Source organism: Rhipicephalus sanguineus, chromosome 4 (assembly GCF_013339695.2).
Source record: "Rhipicephalus sanguineus isolate Rsan-2018 chromosome 4, BIME_Rsan_1.4, whole genome shotgun sequence".
NCBI classification, from domain to species: Eukaryota; Metazoa; Arthropoda; class Arachnida; order Ixodida; family Ixodidae; genus Rhipicephalus; species Rhipicephalus sanguineus.
Window position 1 is genome coordinate 142,319,923 of NC_051179.1, and position 25,381 is coordinate 142,345,303.

The following is a 25,381-nucleotide window of genomic DNA, read 5'->3' on the forward strand; positions in this document are numbered from 1 at the left end:
TCCTAAGAATAACAGCATGAACACGAGGCACGTAGGCCAGGAAGAGCACAGGACAGAATGTTCCCAGTCTAGTTGGCGACGCATGAAGAACACCAGCAGCACTCTGTCCCGTGTTCTCCCTGGTATTCGTCTCTCGTTTTCAGGCTTTCGTGTCCCTTTCAGCTGCGGCCGCTTCTACGTAGGACAGACGGGCCGATGCATCAACCAGAGATTGTTGGAACATAAGAGATCGCTAACAGGAGGCTCACCTTCTAATCTATCTTTACATTGTCGAGATTGTAAGTGCACGCCAAAATTTGATGAATGCGCAGTATTGTACCGGCATAGAAATGAAGAAACGCGCCCGATGATTGAAGAATGGCATATCGAGAATAGTGGTAGTGCATGCGTGAACCAACCGTCGATTAACTTGCATAAAGATAAAATCAAATGCCTTAACAGTTATCTTCCACGTAGACCGCCACGCGTGCCGGATTGATAGGTTCGTCTGTTGCATGGGCATGCGCAGATCAGTTTTCGTGCCTTCTTTCTTTTCAGCCGTTGTGCGTCTCTTCAGTTTTTAGTCGGCGTTTGTGGTGTCCTGACTTCTTTCTTGTGTCCGTGTTTGCACGCCCTGTCTTTTTCGAATGAATACTTACCAACTAGCTCAGCTCTCTGTTATTCTAAGTTTTCAGGCTGTTATTCTGATGACGTTCTCGTTCTCGGATGCATGAATCTTATTTGATGACGTGCGTATCACTTTTTTGCGTTCTTGTGATTGATGAACCAGGCAGAATTCACTGAACAGTACATTTCAGAAGGAAGACCCAGAACCTCCGCCACTTGCGAAGCTCTTTGTTGTCCTGCAGTGCAGGGGTTGATCATGAGGTAAAGGCAGCAATTCTAAAAGACAGGGCGTGCAAACACGGACACAAGAGAGAAGTCGAGACACTACAAACGCCGACTAACAACTCTAGCTCAGCTGCCTGTTATTCTAAGCACACTGACTATAATCAGCGTTTCTGAGGGATGCACTGGTGATGACCCGTTAGTGTTCTTCTTCTTCGCTAAATTGCACATTTTTAAAATAGATTTACCAGCTCAAAAAAAAAAAAAAGACGGAACATTTAGGAAGGACACACACACACACACAGCGCTGAACTCACAACTGATTTGTTACTTCGAACGCAGGGCCGTTTCCTAGGCACGCGTCAAAGCAACAGAAAGATAACGTGAAGAAAAGAAGCGATGAACACTACGTGACAACTGCTTGCCGAAAAGACAATCAACCGAAGGTAACCGCCGCAGGTTGAAAGCGCAAAAAGAGATAGACAGGGAAGAGGCTTGGCACACACGAGCGCATCAGCGCTCGTGTGTGTCAAGCCACTTCTCTGTCTTCGTCTTTTTGCGCTTTCAGCCTGTGTCATGCCAAACCAACAAACCCAAACAGCTACCCTAGCGAAGGTAACCGCGCAGTCGAAAATTTTTACGCCACAAAGTACGCCTTCGATATGAAAGAAGTGAAAGTTATAATTATCCTAAATCTATCTTAATCATGAGCCAACTCGCCCAAACAGCAGCTTTGCACATTTTATTTTTGGTTCTGTTGAGCCAATTCTTACAGCTACGATAATTTACATATGTACTCAATTTAAAATGGAAGCCTCAGCCCAGTTTTAGCTCTGAGGAGGCGCACAATGTCATTCCTTTGTAGGAGCACAAGTTAATAAAAGGAAAAAAAAAGAAGACTGTGACCCATCTGTAGTACTAAGCTACAAAGGAAATCCTGTGGATTTTTAGTTGATAACAAATTTTAGTTCATAAAAAATCTCCTCCGTCAGGAATTCGATCGCAGAAAACATGGCTTTTAATTTTCGTCGCTGTGCCAAATAAGCTAACCAGAAAGGTAGCAGAAATGCTTTTGTAGCTAATGCGCATAAATGCCTTTGATAGCTTCGCACGACAAATAGCTGGCCGACCACTTTTCCCTTTGGTGAATATAACTCCATTTTGTGCGCTTATGTACAACGGATCGTCACGTGCACGTTTACAAGAGTTTTGAAGAGCTCATTTAGGAATAAAGGGCTCCCAGAATACTACCAAAACTAATCTATTAGTTCGATGAGTGCTATGGTGTGAAATTTGTCTCGAGACACTTTTTTTTGAGCACATGGTTCAATTGCTATTAGATTAGAACGATTGATTTCTTATTTGCAGCTTCGATTGTAGCCAAATAGTGAAAACAAAGTAGTACTCACATAGACAAACAGTTAATCTGAAAAACGGAAAACTGCTAACGAGAAGAATCTTGCAGTCATAGCATGCAAAGTATGCCCTGTGTGTCTGAGAATGGGGGTAGTTCAACTCAGTATTTTACTGTTTCATTTTTTTGTTCAGGTGTTGGCATTGGATTGGTGTTCAGCTCGTTGCAAGTGTTCCTCAGCCAGAACTTCTGCAAATACAGGGGAACGGCTCATGGCATCATGTACGCCGGCGCAGCAGCCTCGGCGATGGTGTTTCCCTACTTACTTGAGTACACCACGCGCATATTCGGCTTCCGCCTGTGCCTTGTCATCTTCGGTCTCATTCTGGTCAACCTCACCATCATCACCCTGCTGCTCGACAGAAAATCCTGGGCGGACGGAGCCATAACAAGGCAAGAAGCGACACCATGGGTCGTCTTTTGCCGCTATTATTCTCACATGGTTCTTTTCGTGCATTCGAACTGACCCGCCCAAACCAGCGATTCTGCGGCTGCCACCCATGTCAACCTACTCGTGAAGCTGATAATGACGAATTAAATAAATATAAAGGCCATGGCTCCGTATTTGCAAGAACTAAGTTTTACATTAATGGTTTTATCGTTCCAGCATAGGATACAATACAAGAACTATGTAAAATGATGGAATTCTTCACAAAATACCGCTCCCGGTTCTATATAATTCATCGCGTGCTGAAACTTTGTAATGTAATCCCTGTAATGCCACATAACGCCGCAAAGCAGGTAATTAGAAACCGCTAAAGGACAGATGCCATTGGCTGTTCAGTTGATCATGTATGCCTCATCACAATTATCCTCCTATTAGAGAAAAGCATTACGTTAATATGACAATTACTGTGTAGTTAATCGGAACACCGAACGATGGAATATCACATTTCTCTGACCAGACGCTACAGTGCACGCTCGCGACAAAGCATAGCAAGTGGAATGTCGGGAGCGCAAGGGTGCACACCTAAAAATGACTGTTGTATAACGGAATGCACGCAAGTGGCAATTTGCCCTCACCGTCATGCCCCGGATATGTATATGTATGCATATACAAAAAAGGGCACGAAGAAAAATAAAGCAGAAGAAAAGAATCGTGCAGTACCCGACCGCGGATTCGAACAAGCAACCCCTCGCTCCATAGCGCGCTGCGTTAGGCAAGTCCACCACACGCCATATATGCGCCGGCGAAATAACGGCGAGCTATTTATGTACACCATGTACCGCTGGTGGTGAGCAAATCTCGGAGGAGCGTGAGCGTGTTTTGTGTCACACAACGCTCCTAATTTTCTTTCAGTGTGAAAACTGCCCTTGAGACGCGCACGACAAAGTGGCCCTTTTCTGCACCGACCCGTCATGTGGAAGAAACAAACAAACAAACAAACAAACAAAAAACACCGCGCACACCTAGAGTTACTGCATATGCTACCTTTAGGTAGCAGAGTTGCGCATCCGTCTTCCAAACGCCGCTAGCAACCATGCGTTGCGGAGAAGCTGACGCTGGGGCCAATTTTTCTATTTCTCCATGGCGCCGCTGCAGCTAACTGGATTGACACTAGTCATTCACATTAAAGTAAATCACCGTTCTTCGACACGCCAGATATGTCGACCGGTGACCCGGTAGGTATGTCGCCTGCAAAAAAGGAGTGAGTCTTCGCGACATAGCCATGGTTGCTAGCTAGACCTATGCGCAACTCTGCTACCCAAAGGTAGCATATGCAGTAACTCTACGCACACCTTGCTTCAGACGCCCCCATGTGGCTGGAGACGCAGGGGGTCACTCAACGCGACACAGTTTAAACCAACAAGAAATATCTAAGGGCGTTTGATTCCCCATTGTCGACACTTGCAGACGCATCGCTCCTAATTTTCTTTCAATTCGAATACTGCCCTTGAGACGCGCACGACAAAGTGGCTAATTTCTGTAGCCACTCGTGATGTGGAAGGAAAAAAAGACACATGGCACACCTTGCATCAGACGACCCCATGTGGCAGGAGACGCAGGGGGTCACTCCACGCGCCGCAGTTTAAAAGAAGAAATATCCAAGAGCGTCTGACTCTCCATTGTCGACACTTCCAGCGTGTTGCTCTAGCACACGGACGTAACAAATGTGACAGTAGTTAGCTCACGCTTACCCTCTGCATGCTGTGCGTTGTTTTAGGACGTCCTCCTCTGTGCTTCAGCGGCGCGCTGCAAGTATCGAGCTGCTTCTGGTTCTTCGTGTGACATTTCAATTTCTTGCTATCGCATTCATTGCTTCGTCCTTGCGGCGAAATGTCAGGTTATTGTCAGTATTATGGAGCTTGGGTGTGTTCTCAGAATATCAGTGAGACCGCCGGAATGGGGCGCAGTATTCAAGATGTGGGTGTGGGTGATAGCCACTTGAATCGACAAAATTTGATGACTGCGCATGAGTGAGATCCGATTAAATTGCACAGTTTCCGAACGCAGATGTCCTAGTTGATTTTTATTGGTTGCTCATACGAGTCAGAGCTTTAAACTACAGAAAGTTCAGTGAGTTGGTAAGAATTCATTGTAAAATACGGTAAGGCCTACTTAGAACGCTTGACCTGTTCTCTTCACTTGGTTCCTTCATAAAAAGGCCCCTAAAAGCCTCCGATACTTTCTTTTACGTGTAAAGTAAAAGCGCACATTGGGTGCTGAATGCCCTGGCGATGAACAATGGCCAACATGGCATCGCTTCGTGCCGTATGCACGCCACAAATTCCAACAAACAATCCTTTCTCCTCTCCGGGCTTTTCGGTAATTCAGAATGGTGGCCGTGACGCCAACATTCGGGTCTGGCCACGACAGCTACAAAAAGAACTTGCTTGCCTGTTCGGAGGTACGCGAGCTCACCGCTCTTCCTCCTCGCATGGCGAGGAGAGGCACTGGACCAGGAGGACAGACGAGCCGATGAACGGAGCTTAGTGGGGCCGCTTTTGGATCACCAAACGCATGTAACTCAGCAACTACGGCACCGTTTCGAAAAATACTCGTGGCTGCGTGTTTGTTGAGGACTCGCACACAAATGCAGCACCACAACTGAATTTTCAGTTCTTCGTCGTTTAGAGGACCTTTAAAACAACTAAGTTTGTGAAATGGAAGAACATACGCATGATTGTGCTGTATTTTTCCCGTTGTTGCTGCAGGCACGGACCGAGGGGCAGCCTTTACAAGTCTACGAATGATGCAAGGGTACCTTCCTCTCCAAGCGTTGTCAACGTAGAGAACGCGCTAGCCGGAGCAGGGACGCTTTCGCACACAAACATTATTCTCCGAGAAGGCAGGGTGTTCCGTCTCCCAATGTACTACGTCATAGTCGTCACGTGGATTCTGTTCAACTACTGCTTCGACGTTTTCATTGGCACCATCGACGACTACGCCACGGACAAACAGATGGGCTTCCTAAGGACGATATCCATCCTGCCCATAGTATCCACGACAGACATTTTCGGTGGCGTCTGTCTCCCAGCCCTGGTCGACAAAGGGTTCCTCAGTCGAAGCGCTCTTCTCAGTACTGCTTACATCGGCCTCGGAGTCACCACGGCTCTTTTGCCTGTGATGACAGCCTTCCTCCCGTTTGTTGGCATTTGCCTCTTGCTGACCATGTTCATGGGCTGTGGCAATGCCATGTACGGCGTGCTGCAGGCCGACTATATTCGTCAAGATCGACTGCCAGTTTCGTACGGTACTGCGGGATTTGTCGCGGGAATTCTCCTCATCGCCAAGCCGTTCGTCATAGGTGAGCATGCCTTTAGTAGAGATGTGAAGCAAAAGTAAATCGCCAAATGCGCGGGCACTAAAAATGTAGGCTTGTGAGCAAGACACGTAAAGAAATGAGATACAATAGTCGCAGCGTCGCTAAGGAAAGCACGTCCTGAATGTGTCCGTGCCAACAGCAGCTGCGAACGAAAACACTAAACGAGTGGAGGAAAAGGTTTTAATAAACGCACGATACTATTCTTCGTCGGGAAATGTATTGATCGCGCTGGCGCTCATGTCTCAAGTTTGTGGACCGACTGTTCACCGGCGTGTAAAAACTTGAGAATGTACACGCTCCTCACAACACGCATTGTCGTGGACGGAGTGTTGGTCGCATTAGGCTTAAGAAAACATTGGTAGAGCAGTGCGTTAACATTAGGAACGCCGCGACAATTTCGTCACGTCCGTTCACGCAAGATGCCAGTGCGTTTTACTTACAAATTAGAACGTGGCGTATAGATTCCTGCTCAGTGCGGCGTCCCGGTGTATTTATAGGAATTCCGTAAATAGGTAAAATAATGCGAAGCTGTGGATCGATTTGTATCGCACAGCTTTGCGTCTTAGCTACACAAAGCTCATCCTCATTTGCAATGGGTTCATATTTCTATAGCTATAGGCGGCTGTTGCAAGGAAAGGAACAACATGATATTTTTGTTGAACTTTCGTAACTCCGCGTCATCTCTGGTGTGGGACCAGCCCTTTTGTGCTTCGTTTATAAGCAGATATGGTTGGAACATGAAAAAATAAAGCATCGATGAGCGAGAAAAGCGCCTTACATGATTGCCTTTTGTGCCAATTGCTGAAGCTTCCTTCTGCCTTCTCTTTAGGTTACTTTCGGGACTACCAGAAATCATACGACGGCCTGTTCCAGATGATGTCTGTGATATTGTTTCTACTGGGATTCTCCTGGCTCGTAGTGGTCGCACATGAGTGGCACGTGAGCGACTCTTGGAGAAGAAAGAAGCGAAGACAGGCCGTGGTCAGAATACTTCAGAACTTCTGACTCCCACCGTCAAGAAACTTTCACACTGTGCTTTTCTTTTGTGTACGATGTAGGGCCATCGTTTTCTCAAATTGTAGCCTCGTTGGCGGGTTGCAGCTCACAATCATAATTTTCATCACCCATCGTGACGCAGGCCAGTTGGCCTAATTGCTGGTGCTGAAGAGTGTTACATTTTTTCATGCCTCTGATGTGACACAATTTGGGAAGCAGAAGGTGAGGGAAATATTTTTCGTGACGCTAGGCTACAGCGATAGAATATATATAAAACCTATATTTTCATTTATGCCTGCGTCGTTGGCAAGAAAACAAAAAAAACAGTGAGACCGAACGGCCCCAATTTGACAATCATTGTGAAAGCGTGCATGGCTTCGGGAGGAAAGATAACGCAACCAAGGAAGAGAAGCAGAGAGGTTAACAAAGGACTTTCTCCATTCGCTCCTGTATACACATGTGGAACGAAAGAGAGTACCATATAATATACATAAAAAAAAAGAAACTGTACGAAAATTTACGAGCGGTTAATGGCTTTGCGCGGGATGCACGCTAACCACTACCAAAGGTTCATGAAGTCCAGGAGACATTAAGAAACGTGATAGCGCCTGGGGCTGTTTTGTATATAAGATTGCGTAGGCCATGGTTTCCTGATTGGCTCCTCCGGTCTTGGCGTTTCATTCAAGCGGCAGCGTTTAGCTTTGAGGAATAGACCCTGACACTGAGGAGGAATTTTCTTTTCGTGCTTCATCATCATGACATTTATATGCCGAACTCTCAAACAGGGTATCCAATTGCACTGAAAGCATAGGTGCTATTAAACCAGGGGCGTAAGCAGAATTTTTTTTTTTTTTTTTTTGGGGGGGGGGGGGGTAGCTCTCTGGTCTGAAGTGGGTCCGGGCAGGCTGATGTGGTTGAGTGTCATTTTGTTCCCGGTATGCCATGGGGAAAAAATTCTGGGGGAATGGGTGGGTGGGGGGCTGAGGGCACGGGCTCGATATGCCATCCCCTGGCTACGCCACTGTATTATACCAAGGTCTAAACTGAGACCCCTATAGGTAGCAGAGGCCAAGAAACTTAGCTAGGGCCATTATTGTCCATATAAGAGGCCATTCAATCCAATTTTGTTGTTTGAAAGTGAATGCAAAGAATTGCGATTACAGGTATTTGTGATCATTGAGCTTCACGTGATCAAGATCGAGAAATACTCCCTGCGCTTCGTTATCACCTTATGTATGTACATGCATCACTAATATTGTGCTGTTTTATCGAGAACAAACGATCGTTTCTTATTACCCTTTGACGGAAAATTGTCGGTAAGTACGCCGACAGTACCGTGATATTTTACTTCTAAAGATGGTACAAACAGCCTACTCACTTAACCGTTCTGTGGACAGAATATACATGACAGTGTTTGCGTGGTATGTTTAACACTGGTATCGTTGTCTGCGGAAGTCACAAGGACGGAGCTCCCTCGGAACGGTCCAATAGTTCGCTTTTTAAAATGAGTTACGCGTTCATTCCGAATCCTGCTATCAACGCATTTCGAAATCGTCTACCACATTCATTAAGCAGACATCACCGCAACACTTTTCGAGTAACGCATCGTTTGAGTGCGCCCACAATATATTTTTAAATAAACTTTCACACCGGTAAACAGTTACGTTATGTGCGGAGAGTTGAGCCCACGAATTTATCCGAAGGGAAAAGGATACCCGGAGATAGCGGAATGGCGTACAACTTTTCTCAGGTGATAACCAACGAATCATTCACGAATGTAGTGAAAATTAAACTAAGAAACTTGCCTGTAGGATACGATTCCCTTGGTTAGTGTCGCAGGCAAATTTGATTTTGTTTAGATGAACCTTCTTTTTACAGCTTTTATGCTTTAAGACATCGTTTAGTGTCAGAAAAGTTCACAACCTGCGTTTGGTCTGTAGTTTGTGTAGCTCGGTTTCAAATACAGCTCTGTTTCAATTCAAGCCATCGTCCATGCATATCGCATTTTTTTTCAAAATCTGTGTCATTACATATGTGGAAATTTTATTCTATATTTGTCATTAAGTCGTACACTTAACACTCATTCTTTGTGTAACACAGAAGTGTGTAAAATAAAATAGCAAAACTTGTGGGTTGTCTGCAGTAGTCAGTCGCATGTATGTGGCAAGCTATTGTTTTATTTTACCAATCAATGGAACTTTATTTTAATGAACAAAAAATGTATATACAATTATCATTCGGACCTTTAGCCTACAGTGGCTAGTGGCCGGTCCATTACAATGTGCACCAAAATAAACTCGCAGGATCGTGACGTGGACAAAGGCAGAAGTCGGCTTGTCCAAGACTAAGCTTTTTATTTGGGCGAACGTGTGCCCGGTAAACGAGAAGTCAAACTACAAGCGATACACACTTACACTGATAGCGGTGAACAGAGCGTCGGCCGTCGATAATCTGACAAGCGGTAAAGCGCGTTGGCTTTTACACATGTGCTATCGAAGATTCCAGCGTTATCGCTGGTGGCCGCATAAGCTCTCGAATACAGAAGACTAGTTCGCGTCCTGCGCGCACTATTAACGGAATGATCTTGAACAATCGTGAAACATTGCGGCGCGGTCGGCGCCGAGAGTTGCAAAGAGTCTTTCCGGGCGAAATCTGAATACATCAAAATAACACACGTGACTATACGTACAGGTCGCCTATGAGGAAAGAGACAGACAATAAACATATATACACACAAGCATATACACGGTACCAGTATATAGTGTTTTTTTTGTAAATGATTTTACTGAAAAAATCTTCGTCCACTTTCTTGCGGTATGCAGTATATACTTGCTTGTTTGTACAGCACAGAAACGTTATAAGAATCTTAAACGAACTATAAGGAACAGTGGTTGTTTGTCATTGGAAACGTAGGGAAATGCTGGTTGAAGGAATGCATTTAAACTGGGTATGTGATATAGAAAGGCAAAAACAAAATGGTGTACATGAAATGATTTGAAAAACATGGTCTCGTATTTCGATGACGGCTCCTTCTATTGCCATCAAACTCTCTTTTGTGGTAGCTTTAGCACTTACTCAAAGACTCACCCACGGTTCCTTAACGTCCATTGAAATCACACAGTACACTGACCTCAAACATATCACCTCCAATGAAATGCGACCACCCCGCCCGGGATCGAACCCCGGTACTTCGAGTCAGCAGCCGAGCAGCGTAACCACTTGGCCTCCACGGTGTTCGTATATGTAACATTTTGAGCGGCATGAAAGACGTGTTGAGGAACATTAACGAGTGCTACCCGCCACTACGGTCTAGTGATTTTGGTTCTCGACTGCTGACCCGAAGGTCGCAGGGTCGAATCCCGGCCGCGACGGCCGCATTCTCTATGGAAGCGGAAGTGCTTCAGGCCCGTGTACTTATATTCAGGTGCACGCTCTATACCAACACGTAGCCAACTGTCAGCTTGCGTTGGCGGATAACGGCATGTGTCGCATAACCGTTGAATAGCACTAGCACCAGATATCGATTAACCTTGTTTTACTGTCAGCTAATGTTGGATAGTGCGTGCTACGTTTGTCTGCTGATGGCTCATTGGTGGTTAATCTCGGAGAACTGTTGGCGAGGTGTGGGCAGTGTTGTTTAGTTTTGACTTCTGGTTAGTGGCCAACTATATCGCCGTCATCTCGCCGTCTTCTGGTTAGTGGCCAACTAGGTCGCCGTCAATCTCGCCGTCACTAAACGTCTTAACAAACCTAATATTGGCAGGTGGAGGCTGGCTGGTAGCTAGTATTAGAGAATGCTGCCTAAAGTCACTTAATGTTACGTATCTACGATCCTGCTGTAACGCTTGGCTCAAAGTAAAAAAAAAGGCTATAATGCCATGTTCTACTCCGAGACTGTTAAACACCAGTTTAGTTTTCTGCGGATTAATTTTGAGACCTACCCTTCTGCTTTCCCGGTTCACTTCAGTAGTTATTATCTGCAATTCGTCCCCTGGATTGATCGGCAAGGCGATATCTGAGAAGCGAACAAAGCTTTCCGATAGGTAGTGACGCACTAAAAGTGGTAAAGAAATATGTCTACAATAGCGCAGGTAGTGTCCGAAGATCGGAATCATGAGCTTCAAGTAACTAGGAGAATAAGAATGAACGAAAGGGAGTGATCTAAGGGCTCGTTTCTTTGTTATACACGACTTAGTTAAACCAACAGACAATGGGGCCAAGGGAGGCATAGGGAACAATATTTGTAGTTTTAAATGCGAAGCATTTTTTAGCGAACCTCAGGCACTTTGGCCGTTTCTATCTACGTATCTATCTATCTATCTATCTAGCCGCCTACGTCTGGGCGCTCTCCTGGCCGCCTCCATAACTAGTAGTATACCAAAATTGGCATAGCAGGGGAGCAGTGTATGACGAACACGATTCACTGGTCATGACATGAATAACGCAAAATACCTGTCGCGTACGTCATTAAACCCTTTCTCTCAGTCACGTGTGGCACATACCCGTAAACCAGAGTTAATGTTATGCGGGTATGTGCCACAGGTGATACAGAGTCTCAACCAACACAGTAATCGTGAACACACACATTGACACGCAAGGAAAGTGAAAATAATAATATTTGTTGGGGTTTTATGTCCGCAAACCACGCTATGATATGAGAGACGCCGTAGCAAAGGGCCCCGCAAATTTTGACCATTGGGTATTCTTTAACGTGTACCGAGATCGCACAGAACACGGGCATCTAGCATTCTGCCTCCATCACAATGCGACCGCCGCGGCCGGGATTGAACCCGCGACCTTCGGGTCAGCAGCCGAGCACCTTAACCGCTACACCACCGCGGCACACGTAAGGAAAGTGGGGAAACTGACGACAGAACACCCCTGGAAGACACTCAACTACCATCCACTCGTCCACGTGATCCGCAACGTGGACCACGTGGATTGCGCAACAACCGGCGTCAATGCTTCCTACAATATATCTGCTGAGAGAACCAGGCCTCTCATCATTACCGGTGACTTCAACATTGATTTATCAAGACCGAACAATGCTTGGTGTTTATGCTGCGTGAAAGACGGATTGGATGTAGAGAGGACATCAAAAGACCTCGCTGCCACGTCCACGACAGAAGGCATCATAGATAATTTCATCGTAAGAGGCATCCAGGATTTCCACCAGCTGCACTACGTATACCTCGCACTTCACTACACAGACTCCTCACAGCCGCGATCACGAACGGATCCGAATAACAAATCCGGTCCAGCTGCTGCTGCTCACTTATCACTGTGGTGACCTTGTTCAAGAATTGTCAAGAACCCCTTCTACACATACACACGGGTTCGTGAAACGTGCTTGCGTTCTCCGTCATGAGGGACAAGTATAAGCACCACACATCAGCTTACCGCTTCTGGTGGTGGTAATACCCACGTTCCGTTGGCAGCGTTACCCAACTGTAAACAACTGGCTATATAACACATATGCGGCTCTTCAACGTATCTGCGTGTGTATAAAATTTATACATATCTTTAGCGCCATTTTGTAACGTTTCGCTCAGTAAAAAAAATTACGCCACAGTCACCTTCCCGCCGCATGCTTCGCATAACATCGACTCCCACGGTACGTGGGATCTGCCGAATTTTTTTAGCAACAGCGTAGTAATTAAGCGAAATTGGAAAGGAATTAAAGTGGATGAAAGATCAATGTGTCGCTGGTAGGAACTGAACCTACAACCTTCGGATAAAGCAACTTATCCAGAGTTGAGGGAAGTTGATTTTTCATCCGCCTTATTTCCTTTCGATTTATGTTTTAATTACCGCACTACAGCTAAAAAAAACAACAATAATTTCCCCTGTTCTTCTCTTGGATTCATTTGTATTGGTTGTACTAGGTTGTGTTTAATAAAAAAGAAGAATGGCGTGCAGTGCGTCAGCCACAGGAATATTTTTGATGCTGTTAGTGCTTTCCTTCATGAAACAAAACAAATTCTTTTTTAAACTCCTAATCGCAAGTGTATTCCGATAGTAGCAATGAATCAAAAAGGAAAAACTAAATAAAAAAGAATAAGACGTTCGGTAACACATTAATTTCATTATTTTAATTTCTAGTTAGGATGAAAATTCTGGGCTGAATGTACAAATAATTACTGCACTCGTTTTTTTATATGTTTGATTGTCTTTTGTGTTCAACCATTAGATATATCTTTAAAACTTCATATCAGCAATTCTTGGCGAGTGCCCCAGCGTGGGTATGAGACATGTTGTGGAGGCACGTCATCATCAGCAGCAGCAGCATTTGGCAGGCATGTTCAGATCATGAATGGTAGTTTACATTATCCTTCAAAGGAAAGGTATATAAGAGCTGCATCTTAGCGGCACTTGCCATCTTAAAGGTAAATAAAGCGCTAAAATAACGACGAAGTGTAAAGAGTGGCAAACGTGGGTGCTGACTCGCGGCTAAATATTTAGTGCAAATTAAACACTTCATATCAAGATCAAGTGCAGGCTGTTAAGGGGGTCCACGATTGCGCCATAGGCTCGGCCTGACGGTGCCGACGTGGACTCATGCCGCCTCGGTCTTACCGGGCTTCAGGACTCTTGCTAATAAAGTTTTGTGAATGAATGAATGAACGGATGAATGAATGAATGAAACGCAATAAGTACGAAGGGACCGAAGAAGTGAAGTGGTGACAATGGAAATCCTTTGAAAGGGACAGCAACGTTACGCAATCAGTGACGTTCCCAAGGTCAATCGGTTATGTAAACCAAGTTAAAGCAAGCTTTTTGTCGATGCATGAGTGATTAGACTTAGTCGTCGTCCCAGTAGGGATGTTTTGTTGTTGATGCATTTGCAATTGACGAATTTGCATTATGCGAAATAAAAAACATGCTTTCACGTAGTACCCATGCTCTTTCTTTGCTAAGCGCAATCGACGTAACATGTGCAAGCCACCGTTGATGAGCAGCCATATGCGCGGCACCGAAAAACGAGAGGACGCAAACGTCAGCTGATAGGCAGTGTGTATAGCTCTTAGTGCGCTATTGGACATGACCTGCCACGCATTACGCATGCGCCTACTTGTAGATAATTTTCAGGCGAAAGCCTTAGACCTCGTGCGAACAGAACGGTGAGCGAAAATCTGGCGTGGACTCGAGATCGTGGGCTGTTTCGCGCTTACTATGCATTCACATTAAAGAAAAGTCGTGTAAGCGTGATGCAAAAAATTAATAAAGACTGCACAAATGAGATGACCTTCACTAGTAAAAAGCAGCCGCTAGGTTTCAGTTATAGTTAGAATGGGCACTACCTTAATTCTGTGATTACCTTCAAATACATTGAAATTAAATTCATTCAAAAATAAACTGGCACCTTCACATTGAAATCATTTGCGCTAGGCCAATTAGGAAACTGGGATACTTAAAACGAATCCTCGAGCACTCTACCAGGGACTGGAAAATAACTGCTAATAAATCCCTTGTCACATAATTACTAGAGTACGCCTCAGTGGTATGGTCATGCTACAATGCACTTGACATAAATAAGCGTGAGGTTATACAAAAGAAAGCAGTACGGTTCATTTTCCGCCGATACGACCGCGATTTTTGTCCTCCATCTCACGCATGCACTTTATCGTTAGAAACCCTGGCTCATCGACGCCCGCTTGAGCCTAGCACATTGCTGCATAAAATTCTGCACGGCCACAGTTGCATTCAAGCGCCGATTTTTCAGTCATTCCACTGGGCGTGCCACGCGGCAATCCTACCCACTTGATATTGTTCCTGTTTCAGCCATTTGTAACTTGTTTTAAGCGTCCTTCTTTTTAAAGTGTTGTCGACATTCGGAACGGCCTAGTTGGGTCCATGCGGTGAAAGCCGAATGAAGAGCTTGTGGAATAATTACCTAACTTCATTTTGTGATGCTTTTAAAATGCACTGTATGATTGTTGTTTGGTGTACTGACTGTTGCACTCACCCCTCCTATGTCTCGTCTATCGAGACAGCGGCACTTGCAAATAAATAAATAAATAAATAAATAAATAAATAAATAAATAAATAAATAAATATTCAGTGAACAATAGCCACACCGGATGGCTTGTGCCTTCTAGTCGTCTTAGACGAATGAATAAGGTGCCAGAATGAACTAAATGGGCGTAAATTCGCATTACCTCAGCCGCACGTTTTTTCCCTCCATATGACGACTTACAAAATAGTGCAAGAGCATAAGGGTCTATAGACTGACTAAGGAAACCTACAGACTGACAATAATTCCAACAAGTACATTGTATTTGCGACGATTCATAAGCAAAATTCATTTAGTACAGTTTTGCAAAGTAAACGGTCCTTCGAAATATTTAACACAATACTGTACCATTCATTTCGGTACTGGAATCTAAAAGCCGCTCTCCGTAAATACGATTACTTTGTGAATAGTCGACAAATATTCACACATGCCAACTACCGCAACATAAAACACTCAAACACAGAAAATTCATGACGAATTTCGAGCCCAGTGGGCAGAGTATGCGCCTAAAACACGACCGCTTCCGTAGTACAGCATGCTACGTCCTTCGCCGAGACAGCTAGCCTTTACCGGCTGCACAACGACCATTCGCGCTTTTTGATGACTTCAGTACGTGCAAAGACTCTGCTTATTATTTTCTGATGATGCATTTGTTATTTTAATCCTAAACTTATAAGTAGTTATGAACATCACCTTGGAATAGTTGTAAAAACCGCTGCTCACTATCTTCAAAGAATTCATAAAGTAATCAGTATTCAGTTAGACTTGATTCGTTTCTGACACTGTTCGACTCGTATTTGACTGTCTCGAAATTTGATGTTCCCGCATCACTAGACTTTTGGTAATAATTGATGGGGCACTAGTGTATGATTAATTTTTACAGGTGAACTGAATGGATATTTTAAGTTCCATTATCATTTGGATGCTGAAGTACACCAGATGTGTTTTTCTGTTTTGTTTGTGAAGGTCAGGCATCGCAATTATTTTTTTTTGTTTCCTCCAAGCAAACTGTTTTTTTTTTTCTCCGGTGAACATTAAATGCATAAATTTCAATCAAACGGAGCGTTCCAACATATTTAATCTTTCTCGATATTTTACGATAAGAATACAAAAATTATATAGCAATGGGCATGCGGCCTGTGCTGCATATATTGTACGCCCTTCTTCGTATCCGCTGTGTACGAAGCAAACCATGCCAGCTGTGACCTGACCTCGCTCTGTGTTTCTTTCTCTTTTTTTTTTCGTGGCGTGTACCACGACTGCTGGCGTGTGCTAAAACAAACCGACGCAGCTCTCTACTTCCAGTCTGCACGCGCATGCGTGTTGCGGGCATGGCTCCGGGATAACTGTACGTTCAGGGAGTGCGGGCGGGGCTGCAAGAAATGAGTTTTCTGGACAGCGTCACAGACGCTCCTTCACGCTTGCCAATTTCGCGCACGCTCTTGGTTATGCTTTTAGGATGAGAGATGTACGAGACCAGCGGCGGGAGTCCCCGAGCTTGGAATCGCGTGTCACTACCCGCGCTCTCTGTTCTTTACGGCGTGCGGCCGATAGTAGTTTGGCGTGCGTTGCACAGCCGACACCATTCGCGCGAGCTGTCGACTCGTCATTGTAGATAGTGTTGAAGCCCCTTTCTGCCAAAAGACAGTCACGCCACCCCAGGAAGAAACGACGAGGACTATTTTTATAGGCAAGTACATTTGGGACTTAACGTTCGTTTCTGTGAGCACGAATTTTCGTTTCGCCGTTTCGTGTCTTCCATTGCCATCGCTTAAGGGTAACGATCATGCCAATTGGTCGGCAGCCAAGGCATCTACTTTCAAAGCGAAACATTGCCTTCACAAGTGTAGTTGCCCTTTAAAGAAAATGCGCAAGCAAAGAAGGAATGTCGCTGGGTTTTTATTTTAAAATCCTGGTCGAAATTTAATGTATATTCAATTTCAAATTGATCTGGAATGCACGGAAACCACTCAGACAGTAACACGCCGCCTTGGGACTGGCCTGCATTTTGTTCTCCGTAGCAGAGTTAGAGTTTGCAGCAGCACCACCGAATAGGGCAGAGTGTCCGTAGAAGATCGCGAAAGAAGGAGAACAGAATGCAGGCCAGTCAAAATGCGGTGAGTTACTATCACATATTGCATGCCCGGTTGTGGTTGAATGGGCCCACATTTTCGCACTGTGAATTTCCATTTCTTCTGCTGAATTTATTGCAGACCACATTGTCAATATTTGCATTGGCAAGCACAGCAGCTGGAGCGCTGATGTCTAGCCGATGAGGTTGCTAATAAGTGGATGAAGGAAAAAGCTACGAAAGTTTTCCAGAGGCTCTACAGTTTCCATTTATGTACGCGATAATTCACTTGACATCGTTTATTAGTGTTAGGGAATACGCACTAACGAGGGATAAAATTTTTGCGAACACTATATATATATATAAATAAATAAATATATATATATATATATATATATATATATATATATTGTTTTCAGTTGACTGAATGTTACGCATATAACAGTAGTCAACTTGATTGGTGGAATTGATATAGCGGAGTTTCCATGAAAGGCGGAACGATAGAGACTCGAGATAAAATTTGAAGTAACTAGCATTTCCTAACTTTCACTACTACTGCACTGAAAGAGACATAGCAATCGATATGGCTTGGCTGCTAAAGTTTCGATGACACCAATGACATTTTGCTTTTAAAAGAAATGCTAGGCCGTGCTGTGACTCGTTTGCAGAAGAAATGGGAGCATGTGGAGCGCAACGAGTTGACCGTTGCTGGCACATGGCGGCCATTGCCTTCGTGGCCCAGCTGGTGATGTCATTCACGGACAGATGTTCAGGGTTCTTGTACGTCGGCTACATGGACGCTTTTCAGGTTGACCGCCAGCGGGCAGGCTGGCCACAAAGCGTCGCCTTCATCGTGAACTTCTCCGCAGGTTTGGAACCTACTCGTTCACACTGCTTAACGGAACGGCGCATTGCACCGATCGATGCAGAACTGTGATGGTTGGTCTGTAGTAACTGGTACTATGGCGTAGTTCTCATGTTCCATAGAACGTCTATGTCGCGTAAAGTGCGTAATCAAGCAGCAAAATTTAGTAAAGATCGTGATGTAGTTGAGCAAATCTATGCGTGCAGGCAACCCAGCGCAGATTGCTTTAATAACAACTTGTAACGAGTACCAACTTGAAATTAGTAACAGCGCGTGTTCTGTGGCATTCATTATTGTTAACAGGGTTCCCTTTAATTTAACATTAACAGGGTTCCCTTATTCTAGTCGCTCTGTTCCATCCTCTGTCCTAACGATTGCAGACCTGTGGTTCAGTACAAGGAACAGCTGTAGTGTTATCCATTTCTCCCTGTCCTGTTTACAGTAATATTTGAAATAAATTTTAACCACCGTCTTTGCTAATGATCATGTTTTATGGTTCCCAGGTTTGTTGGTCTCACTACTTCAAAAGTACTGTTCCGTCAGAAGCATCGCCCTATTCGGAGCTATTCTGACGTGGACAGGACCCATTGGGGCAAGCGTTGCCAGAGACCTCGCTGCGGTAACGGTATGCATGGGATTCGTTCACGGTTAGTGCCGAAGGCCCAATTTCACGATACTTCTGTAGGCTTTCGTTTTTTTTTTTTTCGTCGTTAGCGTGCCACGTTCGCTAGTGTTATGCTCAACATCGTTAAGGGGTGAAATATTCTTTTACAGTCACCTGTAGGCCAAGCGGTTTTTAATGCGAAGCATTTCTTAGCAAACCAAAGGGACCTTGCCCGCTTCTATCTATCTATCTATCTATCTATCTATCTATCTATCTATCTATCTATCTATCTATCTATCTATCTATCTATCTATCTATCTATCTATCTATCTATCTATCTATCTATCTATCTATCTATCTATCTATCTATCTATCTATCTATCTATCTATCTATCTATCTATCTATCTATCTATCTATCTATCTATCTATCTATCTATCTATCTATCTATCTATCTATCTATCTATCTATCTATCTATCTATCTATCTATCTATCTAGCCGCCTACGACTTTGTGCTCTCGTAGCCGTTTCGTGAATGGAATGTATACTACAATTGGTATGACATGACATGACTGTATGGCGAACATACATGACAGGTCATAGCATGAAAATCATGGCATGCATGTCATGACCAGCATTGTTTACATCCTATGGTCTTGGTGCTCTCACGGCTGTTTCAATAATTCTATATATACCAAAATTGTTATGGTGCGACAAGAGTGTATGACAAACATAATTGGTAAGCCTTAACTTGCCAATCATGATATCATGTCATCTGCGGCAGGATTTATTATTTAAATGACGCGGCCTTGGGGCTCTCGCCGCTGTTTAAGTACATGAACGTAGAAAAAAGTGGGTATTTTTCTTTCGTTTCGTTCGCAGGTCTTGGATCTGGGATATTCTTCGTTGCTATTTCCATCTCTCTCATGATGCATTTCGATCGATACCGGGGCATTGCTAGCGGCATAAAGAACCTCGGAGGTACGGCAGGCTCCGTTGTCCTTCCCATCCTGATGCTTTTCATCCAAGGGCATTACGGCTTCAGAGCGTGCCTCTTTCTATACGGTGGGCTTGCAATGCACTTAACACCTCTCGGTATGCTCACGAAGGAACCACCTTGGAGTGGCACAAGCTACAAATCGGCGTCCAGCAACTTTGCAGCCACACCACGGGAGCTGCAAAGTGACTATATGGAAGCGTGTGAAAAGGACGAAGAACAAATCCACTGTGATGACCCAGCTGAAAACTCGAGGAAAGTACCGGGCAAGCAGCGACTAGACACCCGGGATCTATTTGTGAATCCCGTGTTTTACGTGATCGTTTTGTCAGGCGTTATCGGCTACTACACGCAAAACATCTTTTTCGCGACGATCGTGGATTTTGCGAGGGACAAAGGCTTTTCGCTGATGGAGTCAGCGGGTGTCATGCTGTACTTCGGCTTCACTGAGACCGTCGGCAGATTGTGCTTTCCTCTGGCTGCCGACAGAGGCCTGGTTCGGCATAGCACACTGATGGCGTTCAGTTTCGTGGCCATGGCTGCTTCCATGATACTGCTGGAACGAGGAGGCACGTTGCTTGCGCTTACGGCCGGAGCTTCGCTTTTTGCGGCCTTCTTCGGTGCGGCCGTCACCGTGGAGGGCGTCGTCATCGCGAACTACCTCGGAGTGGACTCTCTGTCCTTCGTCTTCGGCTTCACAGGAGCCATCAGCGTGCCCTTCTTTTTCGCCAATCCATTTATTCTTGGTAAGTGGACTCATTCACCTGCTGACAGCAGAAAGATACACCAGGGGTTTTTATTGGCGTCCTAGTAAGTTCAGTACTTTGAGGCGCCGTATACAGGATGAAGTAAGTAGAGACAGAAGGGAAAAGCGCTCTTTGAAGTTGGTATTAATTACGTTTGCACAAATATTGTTTACATACGCCATTCTATTCCTTCGGAAATATATACCAGATATTTAGTGCCTTTGAACTACTGAATAAAGAAGAAAAATTAGTGTTGTGTATTGTAAATTCAGCTAGTTAATTACGCATATCGTTTTTTGCTATCTAGGATTTGTAAAGTGTGCTTTAGTTATTGCTATTAAAAGTACACAAAACATGGATAAAAGTATCTTTGCTCTTGCAGGCATGGTGACAAGTGCGTGAATATCTTATGATAGCGAAGCAGGCTATGAAAAGCTGCTTCGTCATAACGGTGCTGAGCACTTTACTTTGGAACAGAGTACTAATGCCTTGAGGCTTTCTAAACTTGCGATGACGATGTAGAAAGACGCTGTAACGTCGTTTCCTTCTTTATTTCTGTCGTTCATATAAGGCGTTGATCGCCATCGTGACTGAACATCTTATTATTGGTAAAAACAAAGTGCGATATATTACAGCGAAAGCTGTTATGAGACCACAAGGGCCGTTTTTGGCGCCGTAGTTGTCCGCTGCCGCTGCCGCCAGTGTCCGTAACCACTATCGCTCGAAATAAGAAAAAAAGCGAAATCAGAAAGAATTCAAGGATGGAACGAGGTTCGAACCGGGGCCCTCTGCGGGGAACCCAGTGTTCTACCTCAGAGCCATGCCGGTGCTTTTTTTTTCTTTAATGCATGAGAATAAAGCCATCAAATCTCGCCATCTATTACAACATAATTCATCGCTTTAGAATTAAACTCACATGCACATATGCACAAAATACACATAATTTCGCATAGTCCAAGGCATCTTCAAAAGTCCGGTAAACAGACACAAGCGTCCAGAAGTCCAAGCCACTCCGGAACCGGGTCAAAAGTCTCAGCAACACTACGTACGTTAGCTGCTTCTTCTCGAAAGGCAGACCTTGTCGAGCGAGGTGGCTCAGCATGTCTGTCAATCATGCGGTTTCTCCATAGCAAATGTAGACCTAACAGCGTGATTAAATTATATGGTGCATTATTGTTGGTGCTCTTTTTGAACGGGAGGAACCTCACACCATGCCATGTAACTGGAAATTCTTTTCTGAGGGTTCTCTTAAGAATGTCCCAGAAATGAAATGCATCACGGCAATGACAGTGCTTCAACCTGCTTTGCATAAAGGCCCCATACAGGCGTCATGTCGGGAAGGAACCACATTAACATATGTAATGTAGCGTGTTAGAAGGCGTCACACAATGCGAATTCTGTAACCAGACGTCACACAATGCGAATTGCGCAACGAGTGGGTTGTTGAATGCTTCCAAACCATTACAAAGGGCTGTGCCATGATTCTTCATCGTCACCAGAAACAGCATCAACAAAGTGCACATAATACCCTAGTGGTCCTTATCGGGTACTACGGTTCTCCGCAAAATGACGAAAAATTGCATAGTGGCTGGTTCCCTACATCACAAAAAATTATAATTATATATAGCGTAACGGATTCCTCACAAGTGCATTTCTTTTGGTTGCCAAGGAAGCCCGTGAGGCTCCCACGATCCATTTCCTCAGGGTTTCAATAAAGTCAGTTTCCTTCCCTCTCTGTCTTTCTCAAGTTAACGTATGTCATAAAGCGTGGTGGAATATTTAAATAACGACCGGGAGTCACACAATGCGAATTTCGTAGCTAGTGGGTCATTTAAAAATTTCAAGCCATTACAAAGGACTCAGCCATAATTCTTCATCGTCATGAGCCGTCGAATCAACAAAGTACACATAATGCCTCAAAGATGGTACCCCACTACTCCGCAGAATTACGAGTAACGCCGTGGTGGGTGCTTCCGAACTTCACATTATTATTTCCGCCGTAGTGGGTACTTTGCTAGTATACATTTATTAGTAGCCACAAGAGAGTTTATGACGGGCTCTAGAAATTCCGCTCTTACAGGTTTCGCTGTGACTGTACTGCGCTTTGCGCGCAGGCATGGCGTTTTATTCAAACATTAAGGGCCCGTTTCATTATATTGAACTATTGGAATGTCATAGTTGTGCTGATGGCTTCTGAAAGCACTGAATGTATTGCTGGAATCCAGTGGTTGTTGCCTTGTCGTTGAATGCAGGCGAGAATGTCCACCCAATTTGTACCTCGATTTTTATTTTTGATTTTTAGTGCGAAATGAGCATGAGCTGCCAAAATTGTCCTACTTTATTTAGCTTTTGTCATTAAATAATGAGTGAAAGAAAGGTCATTTGATGCCGTCAATACTTCAAAAATCATTGCAGAAATGTGCATGGCGAAAACCGGATTGACAGTCCTAGTATTCCGACCAACGCAATCGGCAAACAAGTACACCATGAACTGCGATTTCAGCGACTACTGACGACTAATGTTTTGACTGATAGATTTCTTCTTGTTCGATGCCCTGCTACTTGCTCAATTGTTTATAGAAACCTAAAAAATAGCAAACTGTGCGCAGAGCGGGTATCGAAAATGCTTACCGACCAAGACAGGCAGGAAAGAATACCAAGTGGACGACGTTCTTTGTGCTACTATTGTCAAAGCGGTGATTACTTCTTTTCACGTAGCGTTACAGGCAACAAGACGTGGATGTACTGCACCAACACGTCAACAAAAGGAAACAGTCAGTGCAGTGGCGCCATTATCCTCCACGTGATTATTAAAAAAATAATCAAGGCATTCGTAGTGGAATGGTTCATAGCTGGGTTAAAATAGTTAATGCAGTGATATGATGAGTGTTCAGAAATTGCCGCAACTATGAAGAAAAATGGAGTAGACTACAAAAGAATGAGCCTGTCAAAAAATTGTTACAAACGAAAATATATTTGTTTGCGACCAAGCGGCCCTTACATTTTTTAGTCATACCTCGTAATTTTTTCCAGCTCCAACGTTCACGCAGGCAGTGAAACAAAAGATTCTTATCAAGATGTTTGTAGATGAGTGCGTCATCCGCGACAAATTACATACACGATCTACATCCGGTCACTTCAGGATTTATCAGAGCTCCCCCTGTTCTTGAAGCAGAAGCAAAAGAGGGTATCATGACGATCAAGCAGATCTATAAAGAATGTACAAGTACAGCTGCAACAGTTTATTTATTTTGCAGCTATGTCAGGCCCGTAGCCAGGGGGGGGGGGAGCTAGGGGCCCGGGCCCCCCCAGAAATTTTGGTGAAGTAGGTGAGTTTACCAAAATAAATCATGAAAATAGGCGTCTTTCTGAAATAGTCAAGGTCTTCAGCAAGTGCCCCCCCTTCCCCCAAAAAAATTTCTGGCTATGGACCTGAGCTATGTAATGGATATAAATCCGCGGAAAAAGAGGTAGAGCACACTGCGATGTTCAGTGGTGTACAATAAACGGATTGTGCTTGTTGGATCTACACTTTTCACTGTAGCCAAGAACAGCAAGCGCTTACCCTGGTGTAATTGTCCCGAATTAATTAAACAAAGCATGAAAGTAAAAATTGGAAACAAATAAAGGTTAAGGAGCGTAAATATGCACTACGTCAGATCGGGGTTGGCTTTTATGTTATGTGTTGCATGCTTGCTGAACCCTTAGATCTGCACGCTTTGCCAAGATCGGATAAGTGAAATACGAATGCTGAGAAGAAAGTCTGTGTGAAAGTCTTTCTTCTTCTTTTTTTACGCCATTACCTTTTTTCACGCTGTCATAAGCAGTGCATCTCACCTACATGTTGCAAGTTGTGAGTATGCCTCAAGACATGTGCCTTTTCTTTTCGGCAGGATTTTTCCGAGACCACGTCGGTTCGTACCAAATCCTGTACAAGATACTTGCGGCGTCCTATTTTCTCGTCGGGCTGGCGTGGACGCCTGTTCTCTGGTGCGACCGTTACGGCTACTCTTGCTGCCGTAGCTGCACGCCTTGCGGAAAGAAGGAAAGAGTTAAGGACGTGTATCAATTAAAACAACTCTCTGATAAAGAAACGAAGTCTACGGACGTAGTCGACTGTGAAGCGACCTCATCAGTGTAAAACAGTCAGGCGTTCTTGCCCTACAGGGAAAATGGGGGCGAGCGAATCCTGGCGTGTGCGTGCCCGACCTTTCTTTCTTTCTTTCTTTCTTTCTTTCTTTCTTTCTTTCTTTCTTTCTTTCTTTCTTTCTTTCTTTCTTTCTTTCTTTCTTTCTTTCTTTCTTTCTTTCTTTCTTTCTTTCTTTCTTTCTTTCTTTCTTTTTATCGCATTGCGCAATGCTCCCTCCTCACTTCTTTCTTTCTCCATACCGGGAATGCGACCTTCGTCCACGTGCTTAGCAACGCAGCTCTTCAGTTACTACATGCAACAAAGAGGGTCACGCGTTAATATCTGGCCCACAATGAAATGCGTCAACGGAAAATGACAAGTAACCTCGGTAATCGTGATAAAGGATAAGATTGCCGTATCAGATACGGCTAATCGCCGACAAGCCCACGATCGGGAGAGCATCGGTTATTAGAAAACAGCACATACATATACGCATGTGACTGCCGCGTATTCGAGAGCCTCATTTGTGTACACACGCATTCCTGTACACCCGTGGACGCCGGTTTCTCTGGCAGTCATACCTACAAAGCGAACGACATATGTGAGGTACTAAACACTACGTTTGAGAGCTGTGAAAATTGCATCTCTCCAACTGCAATACTCGTAGCGCAGCCTACTCGCTGTAGCCCGCCCCGGTGGTCTAGTGGTTAAGGTGCTCGACTGCTGACCCGAAGGTCGCGAGATCGAATCCCGGCCGCGGCGGCCGCATTTTTCGATGGAGGCGAAAACGCCTGAGGCCCGTGTACTTAGATTTAGGTGCGCGTTAGTGAACGCTAGGTGGTCGAAACTTCCACAGCCCTCCCCTGCGGCGCCCCTCATAATCATATCGTGATTTTGGATGTCAAACCCCAGCAATTAATATTATAGCCTACTCTTTAAATCTTGTATTC

The 25,381-nt window shown here is 44.5% G+C and overlaps 3 protein-coding genes across 3 annotated transcripts in view; all 3 read left to right on the plus strand.

Moving 5' to 3' along the window:
* Positions 1-2,708, plus strand: part of LOC119391649 (monocarboxylate transporter 9) — a 38,889-nt gene extending 36,181 nt beyond the window's left edge. Inside the window, exon 4 of the mRNA XM_037659315.2 lies at positions 2,377-2,708. Within this exon, the coding sequence (XP_037515243.2) occupies positions 2,377-2,708 (332 nt within the window). The remainder of the gene's footprint in view (positions 1-2,376) is intronic.
* A 2,694-nt stretch (positions 2,709-5,402) lies between these two features.
* Positions 5,403-7,849, plus strand: LOC119389036 (uncharacterized). Its single transcript, XM_037656326.2, has 2 exons — positions 5,403-5,991; positions 6,839-7,849. The coding sequence occupies exons 1-2, from the start codon at positions 5,553-5,555 to the stop codon at positions 7,012-7,014; spliced, it is 615 nt and encodes a 204-aa protein (XP_037512254.1). The 5' UTR covers positions 5,403-5,552; the 3' UTR covers positions 7,015-7,849.
* Positions 7,850-19,479: 11,630 nt separating this feature from the next.
* On the plus strand, positions 19,480-24,443 carry LOC119389037 (uncharacterized). Its single transcript, XM_037656327.2, has 2 exons — positions 19,480-20,302; positions 24,196-24,443. The coding sequence occupies exons 1-2, from the start codon at positions 19,486-19,488 to the stop codon at positions 24,441-24,443; spliced, it is 1,065 nt and encodes a 354-aa protein (XP_037512255.1). The 5' UTR covers positions 19,480-19,485.
* The last annotated feature ends 938 nt before the right edge of the window (positions 24,444-25,381 follow it).